The sequence below is a fragment of the Elephantulus edwardii genome, unplaced genomic scaffold, assembly GCF_000299155.1.
Source record: "Elephantulus edwardii isolate Elephantulus edwardi_28Jun2011 unplaced genomic scaffold, EleEdw1.0 scaffold00389, whole genome shotgun sequence".
NCBI classification, from domain to species: Eukaryota; Metazoa; Chordata; class Mammalia; order Macroscelidea; family Macroscelididae; genus Elephantulus; species Elephantulus edwardii.
Window position 1 is genome coordinate 623,985 of NW_006400139.1, and position 13,013 is coordinate 636,997.

Genomic DNA, 13,013 nt, shown 5'->3' on the forward strand with positions numbered 1-13,013 from the left:
GTCCGTGGTATTCTCAATACTCTTCTCCAGCACCACAGCTCAAAAGCATCAATTCTCCTTCTATCCTCCTTGGTCATTGTACAACTCTCTGATGCATAACAAGTGATTGTGAAGACCATGGCCTGTATCAAATGCATCTTAGTCTCCAGAGAGACACCATTGCTCTTCAGTACTTTGGAGAGGTCCCTAACAACAGACTTTCCGATGGCAATGCGCCTATGAACAATAGAGGAACATTTTATATATGAATGTAAAGAGTATGAACGTTGTGCAATCATGTATTAACAGAGAAATTCCAGAAATTTTAGCTGTATTCAGTAAAAACTTGGAATAATGGCTATCATTGCTGGTTTAAGTTGGCTCTTGGGACAAAATAGAAAATAACTAAAAGTTATATGACTATGGATTTTGTGACAATACATGGTATTAAATATTTGAACATAGTTATTATATATGCAAGTTATGTATAACACTGTGAAGTATGAAAAACCCAGAACATTTTATTTGGCTCATGAGGAATCTACGCAAAGACCAAGATGCAGCTTTTTGAAAAGAACAAGGAGGTATTATGTGGGTGGTGGTGGTGGTGGTGGTGGTGGTTGTTTTTGTTTTGTACTACTGAGTCAGCATGACCCATAGCTGACTTTCCAGCAGGTTTTCAGAGGCAGTTAATTTCATGGCAGGAGACAGTCCATTTTTCTCCTGTGAAACAGCTGGTGAACTCAAACTGAGTGTCTTCGGGATTGCAGCGCAGCTTCTTACCACTACGCCACCAGAGCGGGTTTAGATACAAAGTCAAGAACGAGGAGGTACTATGTGGATTGTGTTGGGTTAAAATTAAGAAAGCTGTGCCATGTTTATGTCTTTCACTATACTTATTCCATCTGTTTGCTGAACAAATAGTTTGAGGAGCCGAATGTATGAAGCAGAGCCCTGCATCAACATTGGAGAAAGACTCACTACCAATTTGAGATGTTCAGATCACATATTTTGCTGAATTATTTTAAGAGTTTAACAATGAAGATCAAAGTCTACAAAGACCAATATGGATTGTACCTTATTCTAAAGAAATGAATATTCCTCACAACTTGCAAATAAACATGACAAACTGAGAAAGACTAACATTGCCAATGATTTCAATTTACTTAGATCCTTAATCAATACTCAACAGTCAAAAAATTGGACAAGGTATTGTATGTAAATAGAGAAACAATGAAAGTTATAAAAGTGTTCAGGTCTTTCATTCATAGGGTCACTATGAGTCATCTCTTACTCAATGGCACTTAACAACAACAACAATGACAAAATTTCATTTAATGCAAAGGATGTATTTACCATGTTAAGCAAAAATATCATTCAAAGGGCCAAGGTAGTCCTGTCCAAACATGGTATGTTTAATATCCTTATATGCATGATAAACCTGGATAACGATTAAGAAAGACTGAAGTAGGGTTGATGTCTTTGAATTGTGATGTTCACAAAGACTATTGAGCATACCAAGCCCTCCCAGAAGAAGGTATTTATCTTGGGATAAAGGAAGACAGGATGTTTCCTAGAAGTGAAGACTTCTAGATTAAGTCCACACACTGGATAAATTATCAGGAGGGGCCTGATCCTGCAGAAGGTAGTAGAGAATCAAGGAGGGAAAAGAGTAAAGCAATAAATGGATTTAGACAATGGCTTAAACAGGGAGTAGAATATAATAGATACTTGGGAGCTGTCTCAGGGCTGGATAATGTTTGCCTTTGTTGTGCACAGGGTCAACGTCAATCTGATCAGAAGCCAGGGAAAGTCGCTGAACCAAAAAGAGGAGATGTGAACTATCATCTAGCTCATTTTTCTTTGTTCTTTCTTCTCAAGCTTTAAGTTCAAAGTTTCTGTTCGCTCCTTTTATTTCATCCTTTCTTTAACTTTTTTTCTGTTAAATAGCAAGTTTGAGAGACTCCTCTGATGTTTGTTTTGGTCTTTTTCTCTCTTTTGTTTTTAATGACCTTTTCTTGCATTCAGTGTACAATGTACTGATTGTAGTGTTCAAAACACCAAATCAGTTATTCCCGAGATGATTTTTTAAAAGGAAGCAGAATACACTCAAAGTCAGAGCTTGCAAATGAGCAATTGGCAGTCTGTTCACAGTAGGCCCAGAGCCTAAATTTTTAACTGCTGACTGGTTATACTATGGTTTGAGTGCATGTCTCCTTAAAGGCCTGTCTATTGTTTGACTGAGAGTTTAGCAAGATGACTGGTTTTTCTCCAGATGCAAAAGGTGACTAAGGGCCATAATTTCTGGAGCTCCATAAGTCTGTCTTAGACCTTTTGTTGAGATCCCTCTTAGAGTGATCAGTAGAAGTTTCAAAGCACCATCTAGTTATGATCTTCTTCTTGCAGTTGTTATGTGCTGTCAAGTTGCCTGTGACTAATAGTGACCCTATGTACAACAGCTCTGAACCCTGGTCTATCCTGGGCAAACCTTACTGTCCCTGATACAACTACGCCCAGTTACTGAGTCAGTCCATCTCATTCTGTGTTTTTCTCTCCTGCACTGTCCCAACACCCCCAAAAGCATGATGTCACTCTTCAAGAACTAATTCCTCTTTGTAAAATGACCAAAGTATGTCAGACGGAGCTTCAGAAGCCTTGCCTCAAAGGAGCAGCCTGGTTTCACCCTCTAAAGGAGGAACTTCTTTGCTCTTCTAGCAGTCCATGGTACTCTTCTCCAGCACCACAACTCAAAGGCATCGATTCTCCTTCTATCATCCCTAGCCATTCTTCAGCTTGCTGATGTTGTTATGTGCTGTTGACTTGTGACTCATAGCGACCCTATTTACAAGAGCCCTAAACTCTGCTCTGTCCTGTACCAATCTCATTGCTTCTGATACACCCATCCTGATTACCCTAGTCACTGAATCAATCCACCTCATAGAGAACTTTCCCTTCCTGTGCCGTCCCTCCACCCTCCCAAGCATGATGTCCCTCTTCAAGGACCGTTCCCTCCTTACAACATGTCCAAAGTATGTCAGACAAAGCCTCAGGATCCTTGCCTCCAAGGAGCAGCCCGGCTTTAACCCTTTCCAGGATGAATCTGTTTGTTTTCCTAGCAGTCCATGGTACCCTCAGTACTCTTCTCCAGCACCACAGCTCAAAGGCATCAATTCTCCTTCTATCTTCCCTAGTCATTGTCTACCTCTCTAACGCATAGCAAGTGATTGCAAAGACCATGGCCTGTATCAAATGCACCTTCGTCTCCAGAGAGGCACCATTGCTCTTCAGTACTTTGGAGATGTCCCTAATAGCAGACTTTCCCATCACAGCACATCTTTTAACTTCCCAGCTGTTTGTGCCAAGAATGTTGACTGTGCAGCCAAGCAAACTAAAGTTGTGAACAATCTCAGTCTCTTCCCATCCGTCCTGATGCTGCCAATTAGTCCAGTGGTGAGAATCTTTGTTGAGATAAAAATGAACGACATCTTTTGCCTCACAGTTCTGTGAAGGATATTACAGTGGGCCATATCCCTACACGCAGCACAGACCCAGTCACTCATTCGCTCATTGAACTGATTTAGAACCATGTCCTTTCTACCATCCAGCAGCTTTTCAGAGAGAGTTTATTGCACAGAAGGGGATTGCCCATCTTTCTTCCACAGAGCAGCTGGTGGCCTTGAATCACATGGCTTCCAGGTTACAGCAGCTTCTTGCTAGGAATAGAGTACAAATTGTAAACAACCGAGGTACAAAGTGTCTAGGCAGGGCTTAAATAGGGGAAAAGTTCCAGAAGCAATAAAACAATTTTCAAAGGCATTTTATGATTTTGAGGTCCAAATATCCTAAAATTATGTCGTCTATTACAATCCTAAGGATGAAGCCACACAGTTCGAGGCTACCAGCTGTTCCATCGAAGAAGGATGGGCAATCTTCTCCTATGCAATTAACTGCCTCTGAAAACCTGCCAGAGGGTCAGCTAGGAGTCAGTTCTGACTCTCTGGTGTACAACAAAGCAACAAAGGTCAGGGTCGTCATTAAGATTTTGTTTACATGTGACATTAATGATGTTATTCAATAATTTCTGCATTCTGTTATACCACCTTTTTGCGAGTAGGAACACTGGATTTCTTTCAGTAAATTGACCAAGTGGCTGTCTTTCAAAGCCTGTTGACCACATCCAGGAATGCATCTGTTAGCCCGCTTGAGGAAGCCACTCATATTTTAATGAGTAATGTAAATAATTTATACACATAAAATATGTGTTTTGTGTTTTATAAGCAATATAATACTCTGAGCTGAGAAAATGTATTAACTATTTTATTCAGGCCAGTTCTTGAATTTAGATGTTGCTGTTATTGTTGTGTACCATCGATTTGGAACTGCTTTTCAGAGGCAGTTAATGTCACCGGGGAAGATTGTCCATCTTTTTCCTGTGGAGCAGCTGATGGATTGCAGTGCAGCTTCTTGCCACTAGGCCACCTGAGTTCCCTGAATTTAAATGAAGGTATGTCCTTAGAGAGGGACATCATGCTTGGGAGGGTAGAGGGACAGCGCAGGAGAGGAAGGCCCTCTATGAGGTGGATTGATTCAGTGACTGGGATAATTGGGATGGGAGTGTCAGAAACAGTGTGATTGACACAGGACAGAGTGGAGTTTAGGGCTGTTGGACATAGGGTTGCTATGAGTCGCAGGCGACTCAACGGCACATAACAACAACAACACATGTGGCCAGGAAGGACTTAACCTTGGAGAAGGACACCATGTTCAGAAGTGTGGAGCGACAGTGCCAGAGAGGAAGACCCCAAATGAGATGAATTGATACAGAGACTAGGGTGATGGGAGTAGGCGTCTCAGAGTCAGTGAGACTGGCCAGGACAGGGCAGGCTTATAGTTATTGTACATAGAGTCACTATAAGTCACAGGTGACTTGATGGCACATAACAACAACAACAACCACCCAATTTCAGGGAGAAATAAGCTAAACAATATCAGAAATAACAAGCAGGAATTCAGGGTAAATATATAAGAAACTTCCATCCATGACATAGATCAGTCATAACAGATAAGGTAAGAATTCGAGTTGTGTCAATTTTGTATAGTCTCCAGTAATGTCCTACAGTTAAGGACAATGCAGAGTCCTATTTAAGTGTAAGTATTTTGTGCCTCCTATTCCATCGAGGGTGTATTCTGGGGAGAATGAGAAGCATTGGCAAACATCAACGAATAAAGCAAAGCAAAGAGGCCAAATAGGTTTGTTTAATTAGAAATTGAACTGTCTCAAGTGGAAGTGATCCCAGGGGTTAGAGTTAACTAATTTTTAAAAATTCATTTTAAAGAACAGTCCATTTTCAATATTAACAGACTTCTCTGAAGGTAGACTTGCCACTTTCTATTAAATATTTTGCTACAATCAAAATAATTTGTTAATAGTCCCAATAAACCAAAACCTCTACTATGACTACTACGTCTGTCAAATTGTTCTTACCTCACCAACGTCCTATAAGACAGAGGAAAACTGCATATAGAGCTTTCCCAGTTGATTGCTACATCTTTTTCTGACTGATTGGCTAATTGGATGAAAGTGAAGATATTTTGTTAGCAGCCAAGCACTGTAACCACTGCATCACGTATCTATCTATCTATCTATCTATCTATCTATCTATCTATCTATCTATCTATCTCTAAATAAGAAAGGTAAACGTGAAATGTTTTGAGCATATTAAGTTTTAATGAATTATTAAAATTAACAGAGAACTGCATGCTATTTTATTAAAGTAGCTCTTAAGAGCTCTTATGTTTCTGACTCAGTCAACTTTACTATACCTTAGATAATGTTTTTACATATTGCTATTAAATTATTTCAAGCATTGAAAGTGTTAACTGTTATGTTTTGTAGATATACAGAAAATGTTCCAGAAAAAAATTATTTCCATTAAAGACTTTGTAGTAAAATAAACACTGTTTTTATAATTTAGAGCTGATGACATTTTACTAAAATATTTAAAATAGGATAATTTAAAATGTAACCTTAAAAACAGTCAAGAGACATTTTTAAAGAAACAAACAGTATTTGAAAAGTAAAAAAAAAATAAGTTTTTAGTTAATCGATATTCCTGTTTCTATCTCATATAAAAAAATGAAAGAGTTGGAGTTTAAGTAAATTTGGAACATCACTGAAAATTAGTCCCTCACAGAAATCCTAACAAGTGGAACAGTTGGCAGCATCATTTTAAAGTATTAAAATGGACAAAGTTTTCATTTTACTTGGATACATAGTCAATATCCATGAAAACTGTTTTCAAGATATCAAAGGACTCACTGTATCGGCCATCTGCTACAAAGGCTGATTTTTTAAAAGAGTTAAAAACAGGTGTATCAGTTTGAGTATTACGTCAAAGCAGTCATAACTTATCAGCATGCAAAACTAGGGTTGTTGCAGTTGAAATATGATATTTGGAAAGACTATAAAATATACCATGTACTTTCAGAAGAAAAATAATCTTAGACTCAATATTGACAGAATAATTCCAGAAAGAACAGATAGACTTTGTGTTGTGTATTTTGAGCATGATATAGGGAGTTACATGTTTCTAGAGAAACATGTTTTTTTAAAATAATGAGTCAGCAGGAAAAAAAAAGCAAAAACAAAAAAACAACAACAATCAAACAACAAATCCATCTCAGTTAGATGGACTGACTCCAACAATTGGCTTTAAAAATAATAGTAATTGTGAAGATAGTACAGGAATTCTGTGGTACGGTTCTGCAATGCATTATAGGTCTCTATTTGTCAGATTTGATACATTAGCAATGATTTTCTTCTTTTAACTATGGCATTGCACTCTGCTTAGTGAACAGAGCACAAAATCTATAGATTGGAGAGATGAAAACCATGGTGAGGCAAGAAGGACCTAGGGTACAAAATTTAAGGAGAAACTCAATTTTGTGATTGCAAAAGTGAAAGAGCTAAATGCTTCTCGGATTTTGTATTTTAGGAGCTTATCTAGCGAGTCCTTTTGCTGACCCTAATATAAAGGAAATGGTGCAGGGGAAAAAATGTCACAAAGGAACACAATACTTTTTTAATATAACTAATTCATCAGGTAATCTGTTCAAACCTAGAGACTTACTAGGATTGAAAATTCTACCATAATCATATGTTGACATTTATAATTACAATGATTGCTGTCATTATGTGACTTTAAGTCAATGGCAACTCATAATGATACAATGAACATGTTTGAGCCCATTGTAACAATCACTGTGTCAATCAATTTTGTTGAGGGTCTTACTTTCCCTAACCCTCCATCTTTTCCAGTGTTGTGTCTTTTCCCAATGATTAGACCCTCCTGCCAACATGCCCTTTGGCATTTCACATTTCCTGTGAGATGATGTTTCACCATTCTTGTCTTTAAGGAGCAACATGATTGCACTTTCTCCACAACAGACTATAATCATAGAACGATTACTAAGAAGCAATCCATTTAAAAAACCATTAGGTCAATGTTAAATTTTACCAATATTACTTAATATTTCTCACAAAAAATAAGAACATGGTTAAGTATTTAAAAATTCCTTAATATCACAAAGATAACAATAAATAACTTAAGATATTAAGGGGGAAACTTGATGGTGACTTGCAGATACAAAATCTATGTGCAACTGATAAAATTATCTAACTTGATAAATGTCAACCAGTACCCTGCTAGCTGAAGGAAAACAAGTTTAGCAACAATCATATGAAGTGCTGTTTTTTGAGTAAGAACAAAAACAGTGAAAGTCCCATATAGCATGAAGAATATAACAGCCAATATCTTTTATTTGGCCAACCAACACACATGTTCATTCATAAATTACAAATATCTTCCATTCCACTGACTTGTTTTCCTAGGGTAGGTACACTTATTTTTCTTATCTGAATCAATTTTCCTAGATTAATTTCTCTGAATAATAATATTATATAAGCTTGCCAATTGAGTATCTTATTAATGATATTTCATTCCTTAGACAAGAGAAAATATTCTCTCAATTATTTTTTCTAAGCTATTTAATATGAACTGTATGATATGTTCTGAAAAACATCAAGTGATAGGAAAATTAAATATTAAAACATTGTTGTTTTTGTTGTTGTTTTGTACTGTTGAGTCAAAGCGACCCATAGAGGACCCTTGGCAGGTTTTCAGAGGCAGTTCATCACATGGGAAGGGATTGTCCATCTCTCTCCTCTGGAGCAGCTAGTGGATTAGAACTATATGCCTTTGGGATTTCAGTGAAGCTTCTTAGCACTAGGCCACAAGAGATTAAAAATATACAGCAAAAAAAAATATGATAGAATGAGAAGCTTGATTAAGTAAATATACATAGAAATACAGTGGCATTTTCAAGAAATACAATTAAAGATAGACAATATGATGTCAGGCTCAAATCTCTAACACTAGCCAACCCTCTAGGTCCTGAGGCTAATAAGATAAAGCTTGCTTTCTCTTTGACTATGCACAGAAAACTAATAAATAATCGTAAAATATTTTGACAGGATAGCTTACTGTGATTTAACAGGAGAACAAAGAACATACATTGTGTAATTTTTAAAGAGTGGTCAAATTTCAGTGATCAGAAAATCCACTTTGCCTTTCTCGTTCTAATTTAGAAAACAAGGAAAGAAATACATAAAGGTAAAGGGAAATGTATTCTAAATTTGTTTTCCACAGATGAATCAGCAAGAAAAACTACCGGAAGGAAATCAAACTCAACTGATGGAATTCATTCTCTTGGGTTTTGCTGACATGCCCCATGTCCAGTGGCTTCTATTTGGATTCTTTTTAATCATTTATATCATTATTCTGATAAGCAATGGTACCATATTTCTCCTAACAAAAATAGATCCTGTTCTCCAGAGTCCTATGTATTTTTTCCTGGCAAATTTTTCCTTCTTGGAAATCTGCTATGTGTCAGCTATTCTCCCCAGAATGTTGATAAACCTTGGAACCCAGAGAAGGAGAATTTCCTTAGTGGCTTGTGCGACCCAGATGTGCTTTGTCTTTATGCTCGCAGCCACAGAGTGTTTGCTCCTGGCAGTGATGGCCTATGACCGCTATGTGGCCATCTGTGACCCTCTGCACTATCCTCTACTCATGAATCACAAGGTCTGTATCCAGTTGGTGACTGGCTCCTGGATCATTGGTGTTCCTGTTCAAATAGGACAGACATACCAGATTTTCTCTCTGACTTTTTGTGGTTCTAATATAATCAACCACTTCTTCTGTGATGTGCTCCCGTTGCTCAAACTGGCTTGTGAGGATACTTTCGTAAATGAGATGCTGGTGTACATCGTTTCCGTGTTATTTGCCATGATTCCATTCCTGCTGATTCTTGGCTCCTATAGTAAAATCATCTCCACCATCCTCAAGTTGCCATCAGCTACCAGTCAGGCCAAAGCCTTCTCCACCTGTTCATCTCATCTTATGGTTGTGGTGTTATTTTTTGGATCAGCAATTATTACATACTTAAGACCCAAGACCAGTCACTCAGAGGGAACTGGCAAAGTGCTTTCTCTTTTCTACACTATCTTAACCCCTATGCTTAATCCCTTGATATATACGCTGAGAAACAGGGACGTCATAATGGCACTGAGAAAGTTGGTATGCAAATAAATAATTTAAAAAAAAAACTAACTATATGTATCAGAAATATTTTCTCATATATTTTTCATCACATTAAACTGATATCTATTTTTTTTCTCTACACTCTCCATGCGGTGGTCTTTATTAACAAATTAAAAGGTAATTGTCATGATGCCAGATAATTGTGCTCAAGTTGTATAAGAATTAGATATATAGGGAGCTCTGGTGGCCTAGTGGCAAGAAGCTGTACTGCAATCCCAGAGGTGAGTTGTTCAAACCCACCAGATGCTCTGCTGGAGAAGGAGGCACAATCTCCTCCTGTACCAGTCACAAAAAAAAAAATAATAAAAAATTTAAAAAAAGAATTAGATATAAAATGATAGCAAATCATCCCTTTAAGAATTCTTTCAGTTATTTGTGCCATGCACTTGTTCAATAAGAAGTTTTGCAGAGGCTCTTTTAATTTAGTCAATTTTAATGTATCATCTGTTACATGACTTATTGTGGACCATGTAGTTAATGCCCGTGTATGTCTATACAGTGGGACATCTAATTTTTAAAACTAAGTGAACAATTTGCATTCCTTAAAGTGATACATATATTTTAGCCTCACAATGACTGTAGAGAAACTGCTCCTTAGATGGAACAGAAGATCTTTAATTGAGGATGCACTTTACGGATGATGATTATTTGTGAGGGTTCAGTTATGCAAAAACATATAAAAATGCATGTAATGTTATTTTCAGAGCCATTGTTCTTTGAAAGTCAGTATAATAGAAAAAATAGCGAGTCTGTTTATTAGCTAATAAGCTTCCCATTCAATTAATTTGTATTTTAGAAGTACATCTAATTTAGGAAATTATGTCTTCTCATAAGTAAGAAAAACAAGGACATTAGGCAACATTTAAACTCTTTTTCCCCTTAGGGGAAACATGTAGTTGTAAGTAAAATACGGTTGATAACAAACTGCTGTGATTTTCTTTTATGATAAGAAATGATGATAGATGCCAAAAGGAAATATATTAGAAAAATACTACAGGAAAATACTTCGAAAGATTTATATGTAAGAAGAAAGGAAAGAATAAAAATTAAAATAACAGAAGTAGCAATGGAGACTCAGTATAAAGCTAAAAGGGGTTTGGTGTTGACACACATTTGTGCTTCTAGAGTCCTGGTAAGTCTCATTCCAACATATTTAGAGAAGCCAAATACTCTGAACTCTGCCAAAAGTTTTGAAAATTTGGAATTTGTTGGCCTGAGATTCATGCAGTACGAAACTAATCTGCCTGACCCTTAACTGCAGTCACATTCTTGTGATGATTGAATCCTTCCTTTTCATCACTTAGCCTCTTCCTCACTGTAAGGTCCTTCTCTGAGCAATGTTCTCTCTTGGTAACTTGACCAAATGACATAAGATGTAATTCCATCAAGTGGAGCAGAGGCATGAGGATGTGCAGGGGGAGAAGAGCATTAATCCTGGAGCTGTACAATTTGATGGGTGAGGAGGTGAGGGAAACAGAGTGAAGTTGTTCTTGAAATGACAAAACATAATGGCATTGCCATCTTCACTCTTATGAACTATTCTGACAGCTAAGATATATTTATTCATCTTGCAGTGAACGGGATAGTCAACATTTCTAGCCTACATCATATAGATATTTTTTCAGTTTTTATTCATTGCTAACTTTTTACACGTATATGAAGTAAATGGAAGTAGTATGGCTTCGTCTGTCTCATTTCAGCCTGCAAATAAATAGTTTAGTTTTTTTTCATACTTTGAAGTGATCCTTTAAGGCAGATTTGCCCAAGACACTATATCTAGATTACTAATTTGGATTTAAGGAAAATGAAAGTCTTGACAACTTCAATATTTTCTCCGATTACATATTTTCTTACTTAATGTTGGAGTTCTTAGAATCATTATTTCTGTTAAAGTGTAATCCATACTGAAGGCTGTAATCTTTGATCTTTGTCAGTAAATTCTCCAAAACTTTATTTTTTTTTCAAGCAAACATGTACCATTTTCACATTACAGTTTGTGAATAATTCTTCCAATTCTGATGCTACATTCTTATTTATACAGTCCATCTTCATATATTTTTTTCCATTTTTGATCACACAACATTATTTCCTTGTTCAATTTGGACTTCTGCCTCTTGACCTATGTCAATTTTCCATATGAGCACAGTTAAATATTCTGGGTTAACTATTCTTTCCAATGTTACCTACAACTCATTAGGATTTGTGCAATTTTATGTCTTTGAATAGTCAATAAGCATAGGTAAAAATCTTTTCCCCCCATAAGATTGAGAAGAGGTTGAAATTGTTAACAATTTCATCTTGCTTGAATCCACAATTAACGCTTGTGGTACTAGCAGTCAGGAAATCAAAAGAAGAGTTGCACTGGGAAAGTCGGCTGACAGGGACTTCCCCAGGGTACTAAAGAACAACAATGTCGGTCTGGAGACTAAGGTATGCCTGATCCTGGCGATGGTCTTCATAATCACTTGTAATGCATCAGAGAGGTGGACAATGACTAAGGATGATAGAAGAAGAAGTGATGCCTTTGAGTTGAGGTGCTACAGAAGAGTATTGAATATACTATGGACTGTCAAGAGAACAAATATCTCTGTTCAGGACAGGGTAAAGCCAGACTGCTCTTTGGAAGCAAGGATTTTGAAATTCCCTCTACTTGGGATATGTTGTCAGGAGGGATCCGTTCTTGAATAAGGACATTATTCTTGGAAGGGTGGAGGGTCAGCGTTGGAGAGGAGGACATTGTATAAGCTAGATTGACAAAGTCTCTGAGGTAATGGGGTCAGTTGTATTAGAGTCAATGAGATTGGCTCAGGAGAGGGCCGAGTTTAGAGTAATTGTTCATAGGGTCGCTATTAGTCATGTTGTTGTTGTTATGTGCCGTCAAGTGGCTTGTGACTCATAGAGACCCTATGTACAACAGCTCTAAACTCTGCTCTGTCCTGTGCCAATCTTATTGTCTCCGACACACTCATCCCGATTGCCCCAGTCACTGAATCAATCCACCACTCCCTCCTTCCCCTCCTGTGCCTGCCTTCCTCGCTCCCAAGCATGATGTCCTTCTCCAAGGACCAGTCTCTCCTTACAACATGACCAAAGTATATCAGACAAAGCCTCAGAATCCTTGCCTGCAAGGAGCAGTCCAGTTTAACCCTCTTCAGGATGAATCTGTTTTCTTAGCAGTCCCTGGTACCCTCAATATTCTTCAACACCAACAAAGCTCAAAAGCGTGAATTCTCCTTCTATCCTCCCTGGTCATTGTCGAACTCTCTCACGCATAAAAAGTGATTGCAAAAACCATGGCCTGTACCAGAAGCATCTTAGTCTCCAGAGACACACCGTTGCTCTTCAGTACTTTAGAGAGGTCCCTAACAGCAG

At 37.5% G+C, this 13,013-nt stretch overlaps 1 protein-coding gene across 1 annotated transcript; it reads left to right on the plus strand.

The window, feature by feature from the left end:
- The first annotated feature begins 8,684 nt into the window (after positions 1 to 8,684).
- LOC102858612 (olfactory receptor 10AG1-like) lies at positions 8,685 to 9,629 on the plus strand. Its single transcript, XM_006902265.1, has one exon. The coding sequence runs from the start codon at positions 8,688 to 8,690 to the stop codon at positions 9,627 to 9,629; it is 942 nt and encodes a 313-aa protein (XP_006902327.1). The 5' UTR covers positions 8,685 to 8,687.
- Positions 9,630 to 13,013: the final 3,384 nt, after the last annotated feature.